Source organism: Microcaecilia unicolor, chromosome 2, assembly GCF_901765095.1.
Source record: "Microcaecilia unicolor chromosome 2, aMicUni1.1, whole genome shotgun sequence".
Classification (NCBI taxonomy): Eukaryota; Metazoa; Chordata; class Amphibia; order Gymnophiona; family Siphonopidae; genus Microcaecilia; species Microcaecilia unicolor.
Window position 1 is genome coordinate 333,284,628 of NC_044032.1, and position 26,926 is coordinate 333,311,553.

Genomic DNA, 26,926 nt, shown 5'->3' on the forward strand with positions numbered 1-26,926 from the left:
ACAAACTTGTGCAAAAACACAGTCAGAACCTTACCAAACCATAACAGCACTAATTCCAAGGACAGGACGAGCTACAACCTTATGCATGGAAAGGCAGAACTGTAATTACACCAGGCTCTATAACACCAATACACTACCTTGTGAAAAAAAAAAAGGGCTGCAAATCTGCAAATACTACACGCTAGCAGGATACTGTACCTTGATCACACATGAAAAACACATGACACAATAAATATGAAGGCAAAATACTGAATGGAAAGTTACCTCAAGAAGTCAGACTCAGCATGCAGCAATACTAGAAAAATTGAAACTTACATGCAAAATATCACAGATGCACATTTCTAAAAGCTGACATATTCCAATTAATAAATTCTGAATAAAATACTTTTTTTCTACCTTTGTTGTCTGATCATTTAGTTTTTCTATTCGCTTTGGTCCCAGTGTCTTCTGTTTTATGCAGTGTCTTCTTTCCGTTTGATATTTTTTCTCTCACCGTGTCCACCATCCTCCTGTGTCCTTATGTGTTCTGTCTACCATCTGTAGCCCCCTGTCCCTATCCTTTCTCCAGTTTCAGCATCTGCCTTCAAAGTGTTCCGATCCAGCCCTTAAATTCAACAATTTGCCCTCCATCCACATCCAGCATTTCTCCTCTCTCCCCTCCACTCCATTTCCAGCAATTTCTCCTCTCCCTGGGCCCTGCCATCCCATCCAAGTCCATCCTTGGCCCTCTCTACCCTTCCCTCCTCCATCCACATCCAGCAATTCTCCTCTCTCCCCTCTCCTCCATTTCCAGAAATTTCTCCTCTCCCTGGGCCCTGCCATCCCATCCAAGTCCACCCTTGGCCCTCTCTGCCCTTCCCTCCTCCATCTACATCCAGCAATTGTCCCCTCTCCTCCATTTCCAGCAATTTCTCCTCTCCCTGAGCACTGCCATCCCATCCAAGTCCATCCTTGGCCTTCTCTGCCCTTCTCTCCTCCATCCACATCCAGCACTTCTCCTCTCTCCCCTCCCCTCCATTTCCAGCAATTTCTCCTCTCCCTGTGCCCTGCCCTCCCATCTGTTCCTCTCTCCCCTGCCCCCCTCCATTCACCCATGTATCCAGCAATTCCCCTCTCTCCCTGGGCCCTGCCATCCCATCCAAGTCCATCCTTGGCCCTCTCTGCCCTTCCCTCCTCCATCCACATCCAGTAATTGTCCCCTCTCCCTTCCCCTCCATTTCCAGCAATTTCTCCTCTCCCTGGGCCCTGCCCTCCCATCTGTTCCTCTCTCCCCTGCCCCCCTCCATTCACCCATGTATCCAGCAATTCCCCTCTCTCCCTGAGCCCTGCCATCCCATCCATGTCCCTCTTTCCCCTGCCCGCCCTCTTCTCTCCCCCACGATCGATCATCGATCCCTTTCCTTTTTTGCTTTTAAATTTACCTCCAGTCCGGCAGCGTCAGTGAAAGCGCTCCCAGTAAAAGCGCTTCTCTTCGCTGTGTCCCGCCTTCTTCTGACGTCATGACGTCAGAAGAAGGCAGGACACAGCGAAGAGAAGCGCTTTTACTGGCTGGGAGCGCTTTCACTGACGCTGCCGGACTGGAGGTAAATTTAAAAGCAAAAAAGGAAAGGGATCGATGATCGATCGTGGGGGAGAGAAGAGGGCGGGCAGTTCGGACGAGCGGCGGCGATCCCCGGGCGGAACTAGGTCAAGGCTGACTGAGGTGCGCCGCGCGGGGCCCTATGCGGCCGCCTCGGCCTAAGACCGGCCCTGCCCCCCCACACACACACATTCAGCGCTATTCTATAAATGGTTCTCAAAGTTAGGTGAGTTTATAGAATAGTGCTTACCACCAGGAACTGTAACTACTTTTAGGTGCGGACAATGAAACCTTGATATAAATTTGCATGCCTAAATTAGGAGCGGATCGCCTTCACTCCATAATAATGCAAGTTAATTAAAGGAACACCCATGATCCACCCATAACCCTCCCATGGCTGCATCGCCTCTTTGGACCCATGCATAATTTTTACATTCAGATGCTCATACCTAAATTTATGCATGTAAATTTAAATTAATTAATTAGCACCAATAATTGATGTTAGGGCCCAATTATCGGCGCTCATTATTCAAATTAAAATGCGTGCACAAATTGGGTGTGTGCCCAAATTTGAGCATGCAATTTAAAGCGCCCAGTGTGTGACGGCAGCCAAAAATGCAAACAGGATGCTAGGAATTATTAGGAAAGGGATGCAAGATGATGTCTCTATATCGCTCCATGGTGCGACCTCTCCTTGAGTACTGTATCTCAAAAAAGATATAGCAGAATTAGACGAAGTTCAAAGAAGAGCGACCAAAATGATAAAGGGGATGGAACTCCTCCCTTATGAGGAAGGGCTAAAGAAGTTAGGGCTCTTCAGCTTGGAAAAGAGATGGCTCAGGGGAGGATATGATTGAGGTCTACAAAATCCTGAGCGGTGTAGAACGAGTAGAAGTGAATCGATTTTACACACTTTCAAAAAGTACAATGACTAGGGGACACTCAATGAAGTTAAATGGAAACACTTTTAAAACAAATAGGAGGAAATATTTTTTCACTAAAGAATAGTTAAGCTCTGAAACTCATTGCCAGAGGATATACTAACAGCGGTTAGCATATCTGGGTTTAAAAAATGGTTGGAGAAATTCCTGGAGGAAAAGTCCACAGTCTGATATTGAGACAGACATGAGGAAGTAACTGCTTGATCTGGGATTGGTAGCATGGAATGGTGTTGCTGTTTGGGTTTCTGCAAGGTTCTTGTGACCTGAATTGGCCACTGTTGGAAGCAGGATACTGGCTAGATGGATGATTGGTCTGACCCAGTATGGCTATTCTTATGTTCTTATTTATAGAATTAGGGGGTTGACGGCTATTTTTTTTTTTTACCATGAGAATCATGTTTCTGAAAATTGTCTGCCTATATATAGATAAAAGCAGGTGCGCTCTTCTACAATATGTATACTTTTACCGCCATCTCAAGTAATTCCTGGGAATGGTGTTAGGGTTAGGATTGAAAAAATATGCTTGGTTTTTTGCATTTTCAAAATTATGGGCTTCTTTTACTAAGATGTGCTAATGGACTTAGCATGCACTAACGATTAATGTATGCTAAATGCCAAGAAGCCCATTTTATTCCTATGTTATTCCTTAGTAATAGGAGCTCTATGTGCACACCTCTAGATGAAATATGTACTCAGACTAAAAGGAAGCACAAGCATATCTTGACATTTGCCTAAAGCAAAGATACTTACCTGTAGCAGTATTCTCCGAGGACAGCAGGTTGATTATTCTCACACGTGAGTCGACGTCAACGTCGGTCCGTGAACCAACATTTTGCCATAGGAAAAAGAAAAAACTTTGCAAGAGTCTTCTGGCGCGCGTTCATCACACACCGCGCATACACGGACTGACTTCCCGCCCACCACGCGAGCGCGCACCTCAGTTAAGTCTAAAAGCACAACAAATAACAACCCCAAGGGGAGGTGGGTGGGATTGTTAGAATAATCAGCCTGCTGTCCTCGGAGAATAACTGCTACAGGTAAGTAGCTTCACTTTCTGTGAGGACAAGCAAGCTGCATTATTCTCACACATGGGTATCCCTAGCATCCAGACTTACCCAAAACAATAAACATAGGTCAATTGGGCCTCGCAATGGTGAGGACATAATGTAGGTTGACCTGAAAACTATATACAGCTAACTGAGAGTGCAGCCTGGAACAGAATAAAACGGGCCTGGGGGGGGAGGGGGTGGATTCTAAACCCCAAACAGATTCTGCAGCACTGACTGCCCAAACCGACTGTCATGTTGGGTATCCTGTTCAAGACAGTAATGTGAGATGAATGTGTGGCCTGAAGACCACGCTGCAGCTTTGCAAATCTCTTCAATGGAGGCTGACTTTAAGTGAGCCACTGACGTAGCCATGGCTCTGACATTATGAGCCATGACATGGCCCTCCAAAACCAGCCCAGCTTGGGCATGTGAAGGATAGGCAATCTGCTAGCCATTTGGAGATTGTGCGTTCCGATGGCGACTCCCCTCCTGTTGGGATCAAAAGCAACAAACAGCTGGGTGGACTGTCTGAAGGGCTTCGTCTGCTCTACGTAAAAGGCCAATGCTCTCTTGAAGTCCAAAGTGTGCAAGCTTCTTTCGCCAGGGTGGGCGTGAGGATGGGGAAAAAATGTTGGCAAGACAATCGACTGGTTCAAATGGAACTCCAACACCACCTTTGGCAGGAACTTAGGGTGCGTGCGGAGGACTACTCTGTTGTGATGAAACTTAGTATAAGGTGTATCCACTACTAAGGCTTGAAGCTCGAGCTGAAGTAACAGCCACCAAGAAAATGACCTCCCAGTCAAGTACTTCAGATGGCAGGAATTCAGTGGCTCGAAACAAGCTTTCATCAGCTGGGTGAGAACGACGTTGAGATCCCATGACACTGGAGGAGGTTTGATAGGGGGCTTTGACAAAAGCAAACCGCTCATGAAGCGAACAACTAAAAGCTGTCCAGAGATAGGCTTACCCTCTACAGGTTGATGATAAGCACTAATTGTGCTGAGGTGAACCCTTACGGAGTTGGTCTTGAGACCAGACTTTGACAAGTGTAGAAAGTATTCAAGCAGGGTCTGTGTAGGACAAGAGAGAGTGGCTCTAGGACCCTGCTGTCACACCAGATGGCAAACCTCCTCCATTTGAAAGAGTAACACCTTTTTGTGGAATCTTTCCTGGAAGCAAGCAAGACTCGGGAGACACCCTCTGAAAGACAAAAGGAGGCAAATTCTAAGTTCTTGACATCCAGGCCGTGAGAGCCAGAGACTGGCGGTTGGGATGTAGATGTCCTTAGAGATGAGGGTTGGAAAACACTCCAATCTCCATGATTCTTCGGAGGAGAACTCCAGAAGAAGAGGGAACCAAATCTGACGCAGCCAGAAGGGTGGATCCAAGAAAGCACAAAGGCAGACGGTCTGCAAACTCCAAGATGGAAAATGCACAAAGCAGATCGTTAAGAAACGTAGATTATTAACACAAATTCAAATAAAAGTTATATATATATATATACACACACACATAAATAGCCCGACACAGGCCGTGTTTCGCCCAGCAGGGCTGCTTCAGGGGCTACAAGAAATAATAACACAAATATAGTTATACAGATACACTTCTAAAATCATATTTAAATTATGTGTATACACTGTCAAAAAACTAAAAACACTCCTAAAATAAAATACATGCAGAAAAATATACTTAATTGCATTGATTGGGAAATAATTAACATAAATATATAACATCAATATTCCACACTGAGAAGGACATACATATAAGCGTGTGTACAGCCACACGAAAAACATTTTTCAAAAAATATTAAAAAATATTTAAAAAAATATATGTATATTTAAATAAATATACTATCAGTATAACCTGATGCACATACTTAACATAAACCATATATCACGGAAAAAGCATTAACCATAAATATATGCCACCAATATTCACATAAATATCATATTAAGAACTTGTATATATATATGTTTGAATCAATCCATAAAAAAATAATAATAAAAACGTAACTATCAACAGGTTCAAGTCAAGAACTTAAAAAAGTTAAATTTAATTTGAATTTAGATCAAGAGACACCCACCTACACAAAAATCCTTTGTTATCACATATGAAAGATTGTAATGGATAATTTCTGAGATATGCTATAGGGAAAAAGAAAAAGAAAAAAGAAAAAAGATGACATAAGAATCAGAAAATAAAAAAGGAGAAAAAATCATAAACAGGAAAAACTCACATATACAAGCGATCACCGTTGGAAAAAACAGCTCTCCCAGAGGGGCCAAAAGGACATGACCTAAATATAATCGTATCAATAGTTACAAATGGCTTCCTGACAATGATGTACGTACATCTATAATGATCCTTAGAATAAAATGTATCTGCATAGTGTCTAATATAAATAATATAATCTTCTTGTGGCTATAACACATAAGATGAAAACCTATGAATCTGACAACATCAACCATAAAGAGGCATAATAGCTCTTAGCGTTAAACCATAAATATGTGCAAAAAAGCAAACTTACTAGGGTCTCCTATATCAGCATTTCTGACCCATAGTGTCAAAGAGTACTAACAGCCTCATGACGTTAAATTACGTGTCTGATTGCTTGAGACTCTAATGGCCATAATGGCATATCGCATCCATCCATACAGACATATAGACAGTGGATCTATCCATGAACGATACTAAACACACCCGGACTCACCAAACAATTTGTTATAAAAGTGGTTCTACGGCCAATAATATCGCACCCCTGCTACCGTGAATGAAAAGCGCCTCTACCGTCACCCAAAAAGCCATTACTCACATTCCGTCTATCTGGCGTCTCTTGTCTCTGGAAAGGCTAAAAAACGCGCGAAGGTAAGTACAGAAAGTTAAATACCGGAACTCAAGGTCAAAGTTCGAGGTGCAACACTATAAAATCTTCTTAGATTGTATAAATAGTTAACTGACAAATAAGAGGAAAAAAATGAGAAAAGAAAAAATAATAAGTCGTAAATAGAAAAATCCATAGAAAAAAATCGACTATTTTAGGAGTGTTTTTAGTATTTTGACAGTGTATACACATAATTTAAATATGATTTTAGAAGTGTATCTGTATAACTATATTTGTGTTATTATTTCTTGTAGCCCCTGAAGCAGCCCTGCTGGGTGAAACACGGCCTGTGTCGGGCTATTTATGTGTGTGTGTATATATATATATAACTTTTATTTGAATTTGTGTTAATAAACTACGTTTCTTAACGATCTGCTTTGTGCATTTTCCAGCAGCCAGAAGGGTGCAATGAGAATCATGGTTCCGAGGTCTTGCTTGAGTTTCAACAAAGTCTTTCCTACTAGAGGTATGGGAGGATACGCATACAGAAGGCCTGCTCCCCAATGTAGGAGAAAGGCATCTGACGCTAGTCTGTCGTGGGCCTGAAGCCTGGAACAGAACTGAGGGACCTTGTTATTGATTTGAGTGGCAAAAAGATCCACCGAGGGGGTGCACCACGCTCGGAAGATATTTTGGCCTACGCCCATATTCAGCGACCACTCGTGAGGTTGCATTACCCTGCTCAGCCTGTCGGTCAGACTGTTGTTTACACCTGCCAGATAAGTGGCTTGGAGAAACATGCCATGATGGCATGCCCAAAGTCACATCTGGATGACTTCCTGACATAGAAGGCGAGATCCGGAGCACCCCTGCTTGCTGGTGTAGTACATCGCAACCTGATTGTCTGTTTGAATCAAGATGATTTGGTTGGACAGACGATCTCTGAAAGCCTTCAGAGCATTCCAGATCGCTCGTAGTTCCAGGAGGTTGATCTGAAGACCTGTTTTCTGAAAGGACCAGGCTCCCTGAGTGTGAAGCCTATCTACATGAGCTACCCACCCCAGGAGGGTTGCATCCGTCATCAGCACGTTTTGTGGCTGAGGAATTTGGAATGATCATCCCATGGTCAAATTCAATCGGAATGTCCACCACTGAAGAAAATTTCGAAAGTCGGTGGACAGTTGGATCACATCCTCTAGATTCCCCACAGCTTGATACCACTGGGAAGCTAGGGTCCATTGAGCTGATCTCATATGTAAACGTGCCATGTGTGTTACATGAATTGTGGAGGCCATGTGCCCCAAGAGTCTCAACATCTGCCGAGCTGTGACCTGCTGAGACGATCAAACTGTGGACACCAGGGACAGGAGGTTGTCTGCCCTTGTCTTGGGGAGATAAGCCCCAGCAGTCTCCATGTCCATTAGTGCTCCAATGAACTCCAATTTCTGAACAAGAGTGAGATGGGACTTAGAGTAATTTATTAGGAACTCCAGTAGCTCTAGCACTTGAATAGTCATCCACATGGACTCCAGAGCACCGTCCTCCGAGGTGCTCTTTACCAGCCTATTGTTGAGATAAGAAAACACATGCACTCCTAGTCTGCGTTGCGACACTGCGACTACTGATAGACATTTTGTAAACACTCTGGGTGCAGACGCCAGGACAAAGGGCAGTACACGGTACTGAAAGTGCTGTGTTCCCAGCCGAAATCGAAGGTACTTCCTGTGAGCTGAAAGTATCGAGATGTGTGTGTAAGCATCCTTTAAGTCCAGAGAGAATAGCCAATCATTCTCTTGAATCATGGGGAGAAGGGTGCCCAGGGAAACCATCCCGAACTTTTCTCGGACTAGGAATTTGTTCAGGACCCTTAAGTCTAGGATGGGACACATCCCCCCTGTTTTCTTTTGCGCAAAGAAGTACCTGGAATAGAATCCCTGCCCTTCTTCCCCTGGTGGAACGGGTTCTACCGCATTGGCCTTTAGAAGGGCAGAGAATTCCTCTGCAAGTACTTGCCTGTGCTGGGAGCTGTATGAATGAGCTCCAGGTGGGCAATTTGGAGGTTTGGATTCCAGATTGAGGGTGTATCCTAACCAGACCATTTGATGAACCCACCAGTCGGAGGTTATGAGAGGCCACCTTTGGTGAAAAAACATTACCCTCCCTCCAAATCGCAAGTCATCCGGCATAGACACTTTTAGTGTGGCTATGCTTAGCTGGAGCCAGTCAAAAGCCCATCCCTTGCTTTTGCTGGGGAGCAGCAGGGGCCTTAGGCGCATGCTGTTGACGAGAACGAGTGCGCTGGGGCTGAGCCTGACTAGGCTGTCGGGACGCCGGCGTGTACCTATGTCTAGCATAGGAATAGGGAACACTCCGCGCCTCACCAAAAAACTTCCTAGTTGAGGAGGCTGTAGCAGAAGGCAGCTGGCGGGAGAGAGAAGCCATAGCATCAATGTGCTTCTTGATCTGGTCAACCAGATCTTCTACCTTCTCTCCGGAAAGGTTATCCCCCGGCAAGGTACATCCGCCATCCTCTGCTGGACCGAATGATCCAGGTCAGAGACACGCAGCAATGGCAGTCTGCACATCGTTATACCCTGAGCAGCGATTCTGGATGCCCCATCAAAAGTATCGTAAGCACCCCTGGCCAGGAATTTACGACACGTCTTTTGCCTGACCACTTGGTGAAAAGGCTTGGCCTGCTCCGGAGGGAGAGCATCGACCAAGGTAGACAGATGCCTCACCAAGTTCCGCAAGTAAATGCTCATGTAGAGCTGGTAAGACTGGATATGGGCAACGAGCATAGCGGCCTAATACTTCTTCCTCCCAAAAGAGTCCAAGGTCCTAGTTTCTCTGCCTGGGGGCGCCAAGACACAGTCCCTAGTACTCTTGGCTCTTTTGAGAGAGGAGTCCACCGCCATGGAACTGTGTGGTAACTGAGACCTCATCAACCCAGGTTCACCGTGGATCTGATACTGGGAATCAGTCTTCTGGATCACAGGAGCAGATAGAGGGAACGATCAGTTTTGCATGAGGACTTCCTTGAGTACCTTTTGCAAAGGAGCCGTCACAACCTCCTTAGGTGGAGAGGGATAATCCAGGACCACGAGCATCTCAGCCCTGAGCACATCCTCCACCTCCATAGGGAATGGAATACCCCGGGAACTCCGTTCACTGGGCTCTCTTATCTGCACCCTTCACCTCCACCGCTAACTCCAGACTCCGTTTCTTTTATCTTGCTGCACCATATGCCTGGACTAAACTTCCTGAGCCGGTCCGTCAAGCTCCATCTCTGGCCGTCTTCAAATCTAGGCTAAAAGCCCACCTTTTTGATGCTGCTTTTAACTCCTAACCCTTACTCACTTGTTCAGTACCCTTAATTTATCATCCCCACCTCAGTAATTCCCTTAGCTCTTATTTGTCCTGTTTGTCGTTTGTCTGTCCTAATTAGATTGTAAGCTCTGTTGAGCAGGGACTGTCTCTTCATGTTCAAGTGTACAGCGCTGCGTACATCTAGTAGCGCTATAGAAATGATAAGTAGTAGTAGTAGAATAGCAGCAGCCATTTCCCAGACAAAAGATGTAAAAAAGAGGCTCTCAGGAGGAGACAGTCTCCTTTCAGGTGGAGGGGAAGGTTCAGAGGGAATCCCAAAGGACTCAGCGGAGGAAAAGTATCTGGGATCTTCCTCTGACTCCCATGAACGCTCCTCTTCAGTATTGGAAAGCACTTCCCTAAGGGAACTCCAAGACTGAGCTTGCCTCAACGCCGAGGATTGACATCCTTGATGGCGATGTCAAGAGGCCGACGCTTGCATGGACTGCGGTGAAGCTTCCTCCACTGACGTCGAAGGGGAGTCGACCTAAGAGGTAACTGACACCGGTGCCGAGAGGACATGGACCTCACAGCAGGTGAAGGGCCAGACGCTGCTGCAGCAGGTGGCGCGGAAGGTGCAAGCACCCTCGACACCAAAGCAGACTGAAAGTAGGGCCCGAATGTGCTTGAGAGCTACCATCGGAGAAGGCCGCGGGGCCGGTGGAGCAACCGGTAGCAGAATCTGTTGAGGTTCAAGAGCAGGTACCAGGCTGCCAGGAGGCCAATTCATCAGCACCTCCTGTATGGAGGGGTAGCAGTCCTCTCGGCGTAGATGCTTCTCGAGTGCTGAATCCTTCAACGCCCCAAAGCTCCTGGTACCGTGTGTCGAAGGAGATCGGTGATGATGCTTCTTCGCCTTCGCTTGATGCCCATCACCGAGGCTCCTCGGTGCTGACGAGGACAACATGGAATCCTCACGTCTCCTCGTGGTCGGGTCCGACGATGGTCGGTCCCGGTGGGCCTGCACAGCAGGAGGCCTCGAGACAGGTGGAGACCCACTCGACACCTCACTGCTCCCAGCGCGAATGGGCCTCTCAGCAGTCATTACCTCTATTCCTGACGTCGATGCTTCCCCTGATGTCGACATCGACACCGCCGACCTAGGTACCGATGCCTATGTCGAAGGACCGGACCGAGCCCCAAAAAGTTTCTCACATTGGGCTTCTCGAGCTACTTGGGCACGCTTCTTCATACAAAGACACAGAGCACAAGTAGCTGGGCTCTGGTCAGGCCCAAGGCACTGGATACACCAGGAATTGGTATTAGTACCTGAGATGGTACGGTTGCACCGAGTACAACGTTTGAAGCCGCTGGGTGTCTTCGATGACATGGAAGGAAAAATGGCTAAGGCAAAATCAAAAGACTCAATTGTGCCAATAAAAAGGGCACAAAAAGGAGGAGAAAACTGGCCACGTCAAAAAAGAAAGGAAGAATGGGGGAAAAAGACTGAGGATTTACTTAAAAGGGAATCCTATGCTTTTTGGTTTTTTTTTAAGAAAACAAAGTAAAATAAACAGAAAAACACGAAAAAATCGCTTAGAGAAGAAACTCTTTCCTGGGCCAGAATGAGGAGCACAGGAGGAACCTGCTGCACCTCATTGAGGAAAAAAAGTAACTGATGAGACAAAGTCAGCACGGATTTAGTGAAGGGAAGTCTTGCCTCACCAATCTAATGCATTTTTTTGAGGGGGTAAGCAAACATGTGGACAATGGGGAGCCGGTTGATATTGTATATCTGGATTTTCAGAAGGCGTTTGACAAAGTGCCGCACGAAAGACTCCTGAAGAAATTGCAGAGTCATGGAATCGGAGGTAGGGTATTATTATGGATTAAGAACTGGTTGAAAGATAGGAAGCAGAGAGTAGGATTGCGTGGCCAGTATTCTCAGTGGAGGAGGGTAGTTAGTGGGGTCCCGCAGGGGTCTGTGCTGGGTCCGTTGCTTTTTAATGTATTTATAAATGACCTAGAGATGGGAATAACTAGTGAGGTAATTAAATTCGCCGATGACACAAAATTATTCAGGGTCGTCAAGTCGCAGGAGGAATGTGAACGATTACAGGAGGACCTTGCGAGACTGGGAGAATGGGCGTGCAAGTGGCAGATGAAGTTCAATGTTGACAAGTGCAAAGTGATGCATGTGGGTAAGAGGAACCCGAATTATAGCTACGTCTTGCAAGGTTCCGCGTTAGGAGTTACGGATCAAGAAAGGGATCTGGGTGTCGTCGTCGATGATACGCTGAAACCTTCTGCTCAGTGTGCTGCTGCGGCTAGGAAAGCGAATAGAATGTTGGGTGTTATTAGGAAGGGTATGGAGTCCAGGTGTGCGGATGTTATAATGCCGTTGTATCGCTCCATGGTGCGACCGCACCTGGAGTATTGTGTTCAGTACTGGTCTCCGTATCTCAAAAAAGATATAGTAGAATTGGAAAAGGTACAGCGAAGGGCGACGAAAATGATAGTGGGGATGGGACGACTTTCCTATGAAGAGAGGCTGAGAAGGCTAGGGCTTTTCAGCTTGGAGAAGAGACGGCTGAGGGGAGATATGATAGAAGTGTATAAAATAATGAGTAGAATGGATCGGGTGGATGTGAAGCGACTGTTCACGCTATCCAAAAATACTAGGACTAGAGGGCATGAGTTGAAGCTACAGTGTAGTAAATTTAAAACGAATCGGAGAAAATTTTTCTTCACCCAACGTGTAATTAGACTCTGGAATTCGTTGCCGGAGAACGTGGTACGGGCGGTTAGCTTGACGGAGTTTAAAAAGGGGTTAGATAGATTCCTAAAGGACAAGTCCATAGACCGCTATTAAATGGACTTGGAAAAATTCCGCATTTTTAGGTATAACTTGTCTGGAATGTTTTTACGTTTGGGGAGCGTGCCAGGTGCCCTTGACCTGGATTGGCCACTGTCGGTGACAGGATGCTGGGCTAGATGGACCTTTGGTCTTTCCCAGTATGGCACTACTTATGTACTTATGTACTTATGTACGCGCTCACGTAGTGGGAGGGAAGTTAGTCCGCGCATGAGCAGTACGTGCTGCACACACGCCAGAAGACAATAGCAATTTTTTTTGTTTTTCCTATGGCAACATGCCAGTTCCTGGGCCGATGCGGACATCGACCCACGTGTGAGAATAACGCAGCCTGCTTGTCCTTGGAAAATAAAATGTACGTAAAGTTAAGAAAAACATGTACTTTACTCCCGGATTATTAAGGCTTAAATTATAAGTTTCTCTACCTGATTTCAGAAGACAAGCTACCTCCTCCATAAAAGTGAATGTAACCTTGCTGTAGAGGTGGCTGAATCTTCTCCTCTTTCTGTTTAACACGTGAGTCATTGTTTTGGATCTGATTCCTGTTTCTCCTACAATAATAGAAACAAGAATTACATTTCATTATCACAATTTTCAAGAGATTTAGGTGCTTAACTTAGGGAGTCAGGTTCCTTGGTTGGCCCCTCTGTACAGTTACTAGGACTGAGGGGCCCTTTTACAAAGGCGTGGTAAGCTCTATGCGCATGCAGTGAATGCCAAAATGAGACTACCGCCAGGCTAGCGTGCTCCCCTGGTGGTAATTTTGGATTTGGAGCAAGCCCACACCTCTGGGACAAATTATTTTTTGATTTCCTACCGCACGCTTCATTTCCGGCATTAATTGATAGTCACTGCGCGTGTAGTGCATGAGCCCTTATCGCTAGATCAATGAGTGGCATTAAGAGCTCAGGCCGTAAATAAGCACACACTGGTTTCAATTTTGCTGCAGACCCTTTTCCTAGCCCATTGAAAAAAAAAATCTTTTTCCCAGACGCAGTAAAAAATGGCCCAGCGCACTCCAAAAACACATGCCCACACTAACGCAGGCCATTTTTTGCTGCGGCTTAGTAAAAGGACCTCTGAGTTCCCTAAGTTTAGAGCCCTAGTTTCACTAAACCCCTAAGGCCCTATATGCAACACCCAGGACAGGCTACTGGCCGTTTAAATCGCCTGTCTAGAGTTAACCGGGCATTTTTCAGCAGCACTTAACTAGATAGTGCCACTGAAACTGCCCAGTTAGCATACAAGCCACAACTGACTATTTTGGGGGTGTTCTAGGGTGGAGCAGGCACTTAATCAGTTATACATAAATAGGATCACACAAAACACAGTCCTATCTTTATACCATTCTTCACAGCCAGTTAAGTGCCAAATATCGCACTTAAACAACTATGTTTTAGATGGCTCCCTGTACCTGGAACGTCAATGCTGGAACATGGACATGGCTCAGCATTGAATTTCCGGGTTTAACACCGACAGCGGTCAGCAAAACAGTGATCGTCACCAGCTGAATATCATGACTCTAACAGAAAAATTGAGGTATTGGTCACCCTCGTGACCTGAATAATATTAAGGACTTTCTCATATTTTTGGACGTGCTTTTTATGACGTTTATTTTGCTCTAATTTAGCCCTCTTGTAATGGAATGCTTTACCGATTAAGAAACCTTGTGTCACCATCTTAAAGGAGTCCCAGACCATGGCCATAGATGTGTCAGTATTTATGTTATGTTGAATATACTTCTGGAAATGACACAGAAGAAAAATACTCTACAACAAATGCAAAACAGGCAAACACAGTGGAAATGACAAGGATGAATGGATGCTCCAAAATTTAATGATAAAACTTCAATGCGTCTAAATCTTTAACAATAAACTTCACTCAACTCGACATGGGCCATGTTTCGGATGTAAGGCCTGAATCAGAACTCTGATAACTAACTAGTACAATAAGTGGAGCAGTAGAGCGTTCATATGCTACGTCAAACAATTTAAATCCACGAAAAACCATGAACAGCAGTTTTTGGCAGGATGTGATTTAGGATATGCTCAAAATACACCATTTGTTTGAACTATCTGGATCGTGGATTTAAGTTGTTTGATGACGTAGCATATGTGGTTTTTCTACTGCTCCACTTATTGTACAAGTTAGTTATCAGACTCCTGATGCAGGCCTTACAGTCAAAATATGTCCTGTGTCTTGTTGAATGAAGTTTTATTGTTAAAAGTTTGGAAACACTGAAGTTTTATGAATAAATTTTGGAGCATCCATTCATCCTCGTCATTTCTACTGAATATACTTCTGGACCATAGCATAATAGGTTTTTACCACTTGATCTTTTTTAGAAGACTTATTTATAACCCTTCATTTTCATACGAATTCATATAATAATCCTTTATGTCTAGCCAAAAAGTTTCATGATCAGATCAAGTTATATTCCATATATGTGCACCAACATCCAGAAACTAAAGGTCGATTCAAGAAACTAAAAGTTTGCGAATGGATCCTCAGGAGCTTAGCCGAGATTGGGTGGCAGAGCCGGTGGTGGGAGGCGGGGCTGGTGGTTGGGAGGCGGGGATAGTGCTGAGCAGACTTATACGGTCTGTGCCAGAGCCGGTGGTGGGAGGCGGACTGGTGGTTGGGAGGCGGGGATAGTGCTGGGCAAACTTATACAGTCTGTGCCAGAGCTGGTGGTGGGAGGTGGGGCTGGTGGTTGGGAGGCGGGGATAGTGCTGGGCAGACTTATACGGTCTGTGCCAGAGCCGGTGGTGGGAGGCGGGGCTGGTGGTTGGGAGGCGGGGATAGTGCTGGGCAGACTTATACGGTCTGTGCCCTGAAGAGGACAGGTACAAATCAAAGTAGGGTATACACAAAAAGTAGCACATATGAGTTTATCTTGTTGGGCAGACTGGATGGACCGTGCAGGTCTTTTTCTGCCGTCATCTACTATGTTACTATGAACTACATGGAAGAGGGCTGGCTAGGTTCACATCAGGCTGTGCAACTTAGATTAAATAACTACATTTTCTGCTTATTTACAACCCAAACGTTTACTGACTTCTGCTCAGTCTGTGTTGAGGTACCAGTCCTCAATTTTACTCAGAACTTCTTCCATTTATTTTTGGAGAAAGGAAATTTTATCTCCCCTAAATAACTCTCCTCATGCTCTGAGATTGGAGCTGGATCCGTATTTACATATATCCTTCCTCTGGAACAATAAAGAAAAAGCCTACAGCAACCTGCATCAATTGGACCATCCAAGGATATCAGAACCAGAAACTCTAAAGTTCATACCTGCAATCCGTGAGTTAAAAAAATTATGGAGGAGTGGCCTAGTGGTTAGGGTGGTGGACTTTGGTCCTGGGGAACTGAGGAAGTGAGTTCAATTTCCCACTTCAGGCACAGGCAGCTCTTTGTGACTCTGGACAAGTCACTTAACCCTCCATTGCCCCATGTAAGCCGCATTGAGCCTGCCATGAGTGGGAACGCGCGGGGTACAAATGTAACAAAAAAACAATCTACTTCTATAACACTGAATCTTTTAGATTCCTTAAAACTAAAGGAAACCTATGCACTGTCTCCAAGAATTTCACATAGAAGTGCTAAGTGCAGCCATTTATTTCTCTATTTGATGGAAGACTTTGATCTCACAGGCCTAGTCTGAATTTACAACTTTAAAAGGTCTGTTCTTTCAGCTATTAAAGCCTTAACCCTGCTTTGCCAACTAGGAAGACTGCTGATCTACAGTGTGTACGCCAAAGAGTGGATTGCAGCGCCACCCAGTGAAATTTTACCTAACTAGCTTCTGACACAAAAATGTGTCATGCAAGCATCCCAGTGGTGTGTGGGAGAGGAAACCATAACCCCCACAAACCAAAGAGAAGGCAAAAGTGCAAGAGGTCATAACACTAGATGAAAATTGGGGTTTACCATTGGCTGAGCTACGCCAAAGCAGGTTTCAACATCCAACATCAACCAAGACCTAGAAGACAGGGTGGAGGGGTAGCAGTATTGATTCAGGACACAATCAAACTGTGCAGAATATCCATCCCCCAGTTGCAAGGATCAGAATCTCTTTTAATCCAACTTGAAGAGGAGAAGCCAATCTGGCTGCTCATGATTTACAGAGCACTTCGTAACAACACATTATCTGTGCAAGAACTCCTCCTCCTACTACTACTATTTAGCATTTCTATAGCGCTACAAGGCATACGCAGCGCTGCACAAACACAGAAGAAAGACAGTCTCTGCTCAAAGAGCTTACAATCTAATAGACAAAAAATAAAGTAAGCAAATCAAATCAATTAATGTGGAGGAGAGGAGGGTAGGTGGAGGCGAGGGGTTACAAGTGGTTACGAGTCAAAAGCAATGTTAAAGAGGTGGGCTTTCAGTCTAGATTTAAAGGTGGCCAAGGATGGGGCAAGACGTAGGGGCTCAGGAAGTTTATTCCAGGCATAGGGTGCAGCGAGACAGAAGGCACGAAGTCTGGAGTTGGCAGTAGTGGAGAAGGGAACAGATAAGAAGGATTTATCCATGGAGCGGAGTGCACGGGAAGGGGTGTAGGGAAGGACGAGTGTGGAGAGATACTGGGGAGCAGCAGAGTGAGTACATTTATAGGTTAGTAGAAGAAGTTTGAACAGGATGCGAAAACGGATAGGGAGCCAGTGAAGCGACTTGAGGAGAGAGGTAGTATGAGTCAGGGGCGTGGGAGGGGGGTCCACAGCTCGAGGGGAGGGGGCACATTTTAGCCCCCCCCCCCCGCCGCCGCCCCCCCGTCTCTGCCGACCCCCCTCCCGCCGCGAACTTGCCCCCGCCCACCTTCCGTTTTGCTGGCGGGGGACCCCACTCCCCGCCAGCCGACGTCTTCTCCCGTAAAATGCAGCAGCCGGCACTGGCAGAGAAAAGTCTTCATCCTCGCATGCTGACGTCCTGCACGTACACAGACTCAGAGAACAGAACGTTCTGTTCTCTGAATCTGACGTCCTGCACGTACAACGTGCAGGACGTCAGCATGCGAGGATGAAGACTTTTCTCTGCCAGTGCCGGCTGCTGCGTTTTACGGGAGAAGACGTCGGCTGGCGGGGAGTGGGGTCCCCCGCCAGCAAAACGGAAGGTAGGCGGCAGCGGGGGTGGGTTCGCCGGGAGGGGGGTCCCCACGGAAATCTACGGGGGCCCAGGCCCCCTCAGGCCCCACGTAGCTACGCCGCTGGTATGAGTAAAGCGACCCTGGCAGAAGACGAGATGGGCAGCAGAATTTTGAACAGACTGGAGAGGGGAGAGGTGACTAAGTGGGAGGCCAGCAAGAAGCAGATTGCAGTAGTCTATACAAGAGGTGACAAGGGTATGGATGAGGGTTTTGGTAGAGTGCTCAGAAAGAAAGGGGCAGATTTTACGGATGTTGTAAAGAAAGAAACGACAGGTCTTGGCAATCTGCTGGATATGAGCAGAGAAAGAGGAGAGAAGAGTCAAAGATGACCCCAAGGTTTCAAGCTGAGGAGACAGGGAGAATGAGAGAGCCATCAACAGAAATAGAAAACGGAGGGAGTGGGGAGGTGGGTTTGGGGGGAAAAATGAGAAGCTCGGTTTTGGTCATGTTTAATTTCAGGTGGCGTTGAGACATCCAGACAGCAATGTCAGACAAGCACGCTGAAACTTCGGTTTGGATGCAAGGTGAGATATCAGGGGTAGAAAGGTAGATTTGGGAGTCATCAGCATAGAGATGGTAGAAAAAGCCATGAGATGAGATTAATGAACCAAGGGAAGAAGTGTAGATAGAAAAGAGGAGGGGACCAAGAACAGAACCTTGAGGTACGCCGACAGGCAGAGGGATAGAAGTAGAAGAGGATCCACCAGAGTGAACACTGAAGGTGCGGAGGGAGAGGTAGGAAGAGAAAAAGGAAAGGACAGAGCCCTGGAATCCAAGTGAGGACCTGATTAATCAAGTGACCCTGAATTACCCTAGGCTGGTGATCATGGGAGACTTCAATCTACACATCAAAACCCCAGATACCACCACAGCTGCCTTTCTGGACACGATGACAGCACTAGGATTTACACAGGTGATCAATTCTCCAACCCACGAAAAGGGTCACATACTAGATCTGGTATTCTACAAAGGGGTGGATATCCCAGAATTCTTGGATAACAGTATTGAAATAACACCCCTATCACGGTCAGACCATTTTCTAATTAAATTCTCCCTAAGTGACCACCTGAAACAAAAGGCATCTCCCAGAGTTTGGAAGGAGATCAGACACAAAAAAAAGCTTATCGCTGAGAATTTCCTAGAGGCCTTGGACTATCCACATGTAGATGAAAAGACAACAGTGGCAGAACAAGTTGACATCTGGAATACACACCTAGCCAAGACCTTAGAGAAAACAGCACCACTGAAAAAGGCCTTATGCCCCAACCTTCAAGAGCTGCTTCTACTATTTGCGACAGCTGTGCTGCCTCTCTCCTTACATCGAGAAGGTAAATCTTATCCCAGTTGTGCATGCCATGGTAACATCAAGACTGGATTACTGCAATGCACTATACAATGGTCTGACTACAAAGGGCCTGCACCAACTCCAGTTGATTCAGAATGCAGCAACAAGACTCATAGAAGGTTGTAAGCGACGTGCCCACATCACACCCTTTTTGCAAAAACTTCATTGGCTACCAGTACAATACAGGGCTAAATTTAAAACTCTATGCCTGATCTTCAAGGCCCTGAAAGGAAATGGCCCCAAGTATCTGAAGAATAGGAAGATCCTCCACACACCGCCAAGGACACTAAGGTCCTCCCAAGGACTTTCACTAACTACACCCTCTCCAAAAGACATTACAAAATGTGGTACCTGCAAGCGAGCCTTCTCCGGAGTAGCCCTCACACTCTGGAATGCATTGCCTGAAAGGCTCCACTTAACATAAGACTACCTCTACTTCAGGAAGCAGGTGAAAGCTTGGCTCTTCAACCAAGCCTTTAATGGAAGAAGTAACTAACTTGTTAGTCTCACTCACACACACAAGGATTGACTGGGGCTGCTCATACTTGTATAATTATGGTACAGCCAGAGACCCCCCACTGGAATGGTGGAGGGCCCAGTCATAGAGCTCAGGCCATTACAGACCTTGGCTGAGTCAGAAATCTGATGGCTGACATAACTGGGAGCTTACTGGAAAAGTATGGCCTAGTTTGTAGCCCGGATTGAGGCCTAAATAAGCTAAATTAGGAAAAGTTAGGAATAGATATGGAAACAAAATGGAGGATTTCAGCACAAAATGGAAGCCCGTATCTGTTACAAAGTGGAATTTTCTCTAATGTAAGTTAGAAAAACAAGTTGAGAAATGAGTGAGTCATACCAGGTGCAAAGAAAATAGGTGAGTCATACCAGGTGCAAAGAAAACATACTGCAGCGGGACATGTTTATCCACTCCTACCCTAGCTGAGATAATATTTAACCATCTCTCTGACCTCACGTGCAACTTTCTTCAAATCAATCACCTTACTTTCTAATTCTTCCTACTTTCTTACTCATCTATATGTTACAACTTTGCCTTACCTTTCACTACCAATTATAATGTTCTAGCACATATTGTGTTGTCATTGCAAATAGTATACCATGCCATACTTTGTATTGTTGTTCGAATATTTTTACTGCTCTAATTGCCTATTGCTCATGTTTGATCTATTCTTACTGTACACTGCCTTGAGTGAATGCCTTCAAAAAGGCGGTAAATAAATCCTAATAAATAAATAAATAAAGAGTAGGTCTGGTGGGTGCTATCTCTGGGTGAAGTTCTCTCAGGTATCAAATAGGCCTAGTTCCCCAGTCACCTGTCACTTTTTTTTTTTTTGTATGAATGGAATCCCCAGAATGTGTTTCTCTTTAGGAATCCACCAATATGGGGAAATAAATATTTCAGTCTGCTCCATGAATAATCTTGTCTTAGCAACTGCTGCCAAGGATAGGTTTAAGCTGTCAAAGGAGAAAACTTGATCCATGTTAGTAGCATACACATTTCCCCTCCAACTCAAGGCATTATGTTAAAAAAAAAAAAAGGACAATCCCCTTCTTTTATATCCGGTTGTGTCTGATGTAATTTGTATCAAATAACTTCTGTTGAGTTGTCCTAAGAAGTGTTTCTTCAATCATTATATAAAAGAGGAAGGTCCCAGTTGTAGGACAGTCCCCACAGAACATCGGTTTTCTTCTCTTTTCATTCAAATACACATCCAAGGGAGCAAGATCTTCAAGGGAAAAGATTTCCTTACAAGGACCTGGCATAGATGTCCCTTCAAACAATCACTCAGACACAGATATGTTTATGTTTATCACTATACTGCCTTCATACAAGAACATCAAAGCGGTTTATAAACCATCAAAGTGAGAAAGGAATGCCAAAATAATCAAACAGAAAATACAGAGATATAAAGTTGTAGACTAACATAAGGTAGTGCTTCAACTCTCTTTGCTAAAGGCAAGTACAAACAATTACTGCTTTAAGGTAGTCTTTCTGTTCTGAGTTTGTACAGCCTTAAATACTGTAGTACTCCACTCTCTTCTGTTTCCTGTATCTGTGAGCCTTTACAATAATAGCCAGTCTTTTGGGGGTAAATGGTTTCTTCTATGTACCAGGATCAGGGACTGTTCAGAGTTGTGGCACCTTGAGCCAACTTTTGCTTTGGTGCCCCCATCTTGGTACTAATCTTGCTGTATAAACTAAGCATGTATCAGGACTCAGTTGCTGCGCAAGGCAATTTGCTGCCTGAGGTGAAGAATGAGCCCTCCCCCTCCACACCAAACACACACTCAGAATACCACTCAGGTGTTTGTCCCACCAAAGAAAGCAACTTATTCCCAGGATTTATAGGTGTAATTTTTCAAAAGGTACTTGGATGTTTCTCATAGTGCCAAATGTCTAAGTACCTCCGTTTAACCATTTCTGATGGATGTACATATATCCTCTGAATTTTATAAAAGTCGCTAAAAATTGCATGTGCAAATTTAGGCACATGCCCAATCTGTGCATGCAATTTAATTAAATGAGCTAATTACACCGATAACTGGCTTGTTAACAAGCAATGATTGGCACTAATTAGATTTAATTGGAATACATGTGTGTAAATTTAGGCCCAGGATTCACGCCTAAATTTTACACACGAGTTCAAAAAGGGAGTGCGGAAATGGGAGGGTCATAGGCGGAACGGGGCTGTTCCTAAAATTAATACACCTAGTTATAGAATAAGGGGGAAATGTGTCTACTTTAGATATGAAGATTTTCAACACTTTTCAGCTGGATCAAATGGCCGTGCCTGATTCCTGGGCATAAGCACTATTCTATAAACTATGCCTAACGTTAAGCGTGGCTTACAGAATAGCGCTTTTTTGGCGCTGATTTTTTTCAGCACCATATATAGAATTCACCCCATAGTTTCATACACCAGGAAAATGGGGCATGGAACTGTAGCTTATACATTTGAGTTGGACATGGCAAAAAACCATGTATAACCTGGAGAATCCAGGCCAACCATATAAGATGCGCACATAGATGCTGAATATTGGCACCTACACATATACCTCTGGATTGTATATATAGTGCACCAAGCAGCGAAGTTAAATTATGCATGTGGTCAATTTTCATGCGCTACTCAATTAGTTAGTGAGTCTATTAGTGTTGATGGGTGGCCAATAACGACCAATTATCAACACTAATTGGCAATAATTGGAACCAACACTAATTGGCAATAATTGGAACTTATGAGAACATCTTTTTGGCGTACTCTAAATAGAGGTGCACATAAATTCTAGCATAGAAACAGAGAAACATGACGACAGATAAAGGCCATATGACCCATCCTGTCTGCCCACGTGTAGCCAAAAAAGGGGTGTGGCAATAGGAAGAGTGTGGGCATGTCAGAGCAATCAATTGAATCTACATGCGTGGTTATAGAATTCAGGGGAGCATGCCTAGATAAGCCTCCGCCTACAGAGGAGCTTTAAGAAGTATTAGTGAGGCGAAGCCTTTACTCAGCTGGCGATAATTTAGAAGTGAGAAGCAGCTCTAACACAAGTCCCTGAGGAAAGGAGTGAAACCCACGGAGTCAAGTGTTATCTAGGGGAGAGCAGCCGATTCACAGCAGTCAAGTTCACCATAGAAGCAGAAGTGCAAGTTTGCTTGTACAGCGTATTTCTACATAGAGCCTTCAGCGTCAGGTGGACGCTGGCCTCATAAAATAAGTTCTTGGTTTATAAACATATCTTAATAGTTTTTCTATTTTTTTCAGTGACCATTTTCTGTTTTACTTTCTGCTTCATGTGGTTTTGTTTTTCAGCTGGATTTAGTGACAATTGCAAGTGTAGACAGACTATGATTAAATGTGGCACGTGAGCACTTATTTTGGAGCACTTATAGCACTATTTAAAACACAAAAGGACGAGCTCCCAATGAAAGAAGTGCTACGTCCCACGAGAGAGTGGTCCTAAAAAGAGACCAACACGTGGGTGTCTTATTGTCTGAGGGAGCTCCTCCTAATTATAATTATTATAGTAACATAGTAGATGACGGCAGAAAAAGACCTGCACGGTCCATCCACTCTGCCCAAGATAAACTCATGTGTATACCTTACCTTGATTTGTACCTGTCTTTCTCAGGGCACAGACCGTATAAGTCTGCCCAGCAGTTTTTCCTGCCTCCCAACCACCTGTCCCGCCTTCCATCACCGGCTGTGGCACAGACCGTATAAAAGTCTGCCCTCCCCTATCCTCGCCTCCCAACCACCAACCCCTCTTCCCCCCACCTGCTCTGCCACCCAATTGTAGCTAAGCTTCTGAGGATCCATTCCTTCTGCATAGGATTCCTTTATGCACATCCCATGCATGTTTGAATTCCGTTACCGTTTTCATCGCCACCACCTCCCGTGGGAGGGCATTCCAAGCATCCACCACCCTCTCCGTGAAAAAATACTTCCTGACATCTTTTCTGAGTCTGCCCCCCTTCAATTTCATTTCATGTCCTCTCGTTCTACCGCCTTCCCATCTCCGGAAAAGATTTGTTTGCGGATTAATACCTTTCAAATATTTGAACGTCTGTATCATATCACCCCTGTTCCTCCTTTCCTCCAGGGTATACATGTTCAGGTCAGCAAGTCTCTCTTCATACGTTTTGGAACGCAAATCCCATACCATCCTTGTAGCTTTTCTTTGCACCGCTTCCATTTTTTTGACATCCTTCGCAAGGTACGGCCTCCAAAACTGAACACAGTACTCCAGGTGGGGCCTCACCAACGTCTTATACAGGGGCATTAAAACCTCCCTTCTTCTGCTGGTCACACCTCTCCCTATACAGCCTAGCAATCTTCTAGCTACGGCCACCGCCTTGTCACACTGTTTCGTCGCCTTCAGGTCCTCGGATACTATCACCCCAAGATCCCTCTCCACGTCCGTGCCAATCAGACTCTCCCCGCCTAACACATACGTCTCCCTTGGATTTCTACTCCCTAAGTGCATCACTTTGCATTTCTTCGCATTGAATTTTAATTGCCAAACGTTAGACCATTCTTCTAGCTTCTTCAGATCTTTTTTCATGTTTTCCACTCCCTCCGGGGTGTCCACTCTGTTGCAAATCTTGGTGTCATCCGCAAAAAGGTAAACTTTACCTCATAACCCTTCGGCAATGTCACTCACAAATATATTGAACAGAATCGGCCCCAGCACCGATCCCTGAGGCACTCCACTACTCACCTTTCCCTCCTCCGAGCAAACTCCATTCACCACCACCCTCTGGCGTCTGCCCGTCAACCAGTTCCTAATCCAGTTCACCACTTCGGGTCCTATCTTCAGCCCATCTAGTTTACTCAAGAGCCTCCTGTGGGGAACCGTGTCGAAAGCTTTGCTGAAATCTAAATAGATTACGTCCATAGCACGTCCTTGATTTAATTCTCCCGTCACCCAGTCAAAGAATTCAATGAGATTCGTTTGGCACGATTTCCCTTTGGTGAAACCATGTTGTCTCGGATCTTGCAACTTATTTGCTTCCAGGAAATTCACTATCCTTTCCTTCAGCATCGCTTCCATTACTTTACCAATAACCGAAGTGAGGCTTACCGGCCTGTAGTTTCCAGCCTCTTCCCTATCTCCACTTTTGTGAAGAGGGACCACCTCCGCCGTTCTCCAGTCCCTCGGAACCTCTCCCGTCTCCAAGGATTTATTAAACAAATCTTTAAGAGGACCCGCCAGAACCTCTCTGAGCTCCCTCAGTATTCTGGGGTGGATCCCGTCCGGTCCCATGGCTTTGTCCACCTTTAGCTTTCCAAGTTGTTGATAAACACTCTTTTCCTTGAACGGTGCTCTATCCGCTCCATTCTCAGGTGTACTTTTGCCAGGCCCTAGCGGTCCTTCTCCAGGATTTTCTTCTGTGAAAACAGAGCAAAAGTATCTATTTAGCAAATTGGCTTTTTCTTCATCATTTTCTACATAGCGTTTTGTTGTATCTTTTAGTCTCACAATTCCCTTTATAGTCTTTCTCCTTTCACTAATATACCTGAAGAAGTTTTGTCTCCCCTTCTTACATTTCTAGCCATTTGTTCTTCCGCTTGCGCCTTCGCCAGACGTACCTCTCTCTTGGCTTCTTTCAGTTTCATCCGGTATTCCTCCCCGTGTTCCTGTTCTTGAGATTTTCTATATTTCTGGAACGCCAACTCTTTAGCCTTTATTTTCTCAGCCACTTGCTTGGAGAACCATATCGGTTTCCTTTTTCTTTTGCTTTTAGTTACTCTCCTTACATAAAGGTCTGTGGCCCTATTTATTACTTCTTTCAGCCTGGACCACTGTCCTTCCACTTCTCGTACGTCCTCCCAACCCATCAGCTCCTTTCTCAGGTATTCGCCCATTTTACTAAAGTCAGCACGCTTGAAATCCAGGACTTTGAGTTTAGAGTGTCCGCCCTGCACTTCAGCCGTCATATCAAACCAAACCGTTTGATGGTCACTGCTTTTCAGGTGTGCACCCACTCTGACATTTGACACACTATTCCCATTTGTGAGCACCAGATCCAACGTTGCTCCCTCCCTCGTGGGTTCTGTCACCATTTATCTGAGCAGAGCACTTTGGAAAGCATCCACAATCTGTCTACTTCTTTCAGATTTGGCAGATGGAACCTTCCAATCTACATCTGGCAGTTTAAAATCTGGCACCTCTCTTTTCTTCGCCAACTTATGAATATCAGCGATCAGATCTTTATCTAGTTCCTCCAATTGTGTCGGGGGTCTGTAGACAACGCCCACGTGGACAGAGGTTCCATCCTCTCTTTTTAAGGTGATCCATATCGCTTCTTCCTTTCCCCAGTTTCCTGTCATTTCAGTCGCTGCGATATCATTTCTCACATACAGAGCTACTCCTCCACCTTTACACCCCTCTCTGTCCTTCCTAAAAAGATTATAGCCTGGTATGTTTACATCCCATTCATGGAAACCATTGAGCCATGTCTCTGTGACTGCAACTATGTCCAAGTCTGCCTCCAACATCAGGGCTTGAAGGTCATGAATTTTATTGCTTAGACTATGAGCATTTGTGGTCATCGCTTTCCATCTACATTTCCTAGTATATGTTTTGGTTTTAGTGATTTGGGGGTGTCTTTTCTCTTTGGGTACCTTCTTATCTTTTTGTTCCACCTTCCTTGGTTTTTGTTCTGCCTCAGTTTTATTTTCAGGAACATCGCAATGCTGTAGTGGAGCAAAAGAATTTTGTAGTGGCAACACTTGTGCTGGTGGATGCTTTTGTGTCACATGACGAAGTCTGCCTGAGCCTACTGTGAACCATCTGTTCTTATGTGGTTTTATTCTTTGAGGCAGTGGTGAGAAGTTATGATTCTGCACAGTCCTATAAGTTGCTTTAATTGCATCTAATTCTTGCATTACTTTACAGAGCTCTTGTTTTAAAGTAGATAGCTGAAGACAGATAGGACAAGCTTTCAGTCTCCAGATGATTTGCCTTGAAACTAAAGCACCACAATTATTGCAGAGAATAAAAGTCATCCTGATTGGTTGAAATAGGTATGAACAGGTGTACTATGTTGGAGTTAACAGGCTGCAAGATTGCTTGTGTATGATTGAGGAGTAAAGTTAATGAGGTTTGGTTTGGCTATAAATGAGTGGAAAACCCTGGGGTGGGATTATAAGTCCCCAAGTGTCAGCTAACTGCTGTTTTATCAAGGGAATACTCTAGCTGGGTGGGACCAGTACCAAAGAATTTCCAATTGAATTAACCTTTAAAATTGTCTAAGAATTATAACTTTTTAATCTAAATATTCCCAATAATTACAGCTGTGTAAAATGTTACTTTTGAGTCTCAAATGAATTCAATG

The 26,926-nt window shown here is 45.0% G+C and overlaps 1 protein-coding gene across 1 annotated transcript in view; it reads right to left on the minus strand.

Annotated features, from left to right (window-relative positions):
• Positions 1 to 26,926, minus strand: part of LOC115462048 (coiled-coil domain-containing protein 17-like) — a 290,272-nt gene that overhangs the window by 151,797 nt on the left and 111,549 nt on the right. Inside the window, exon 5 of the mRNA XM_030192096.1 lies at positions 13,003 to 13,128. Coding sequence (XP_030047956.1) covers positions 13,003 to 13,128 — 126 coding nt within the window. The remainder of the gene's footprint in view (positions 1 to 13,002; positions 13,129 to 26,926) is intronic.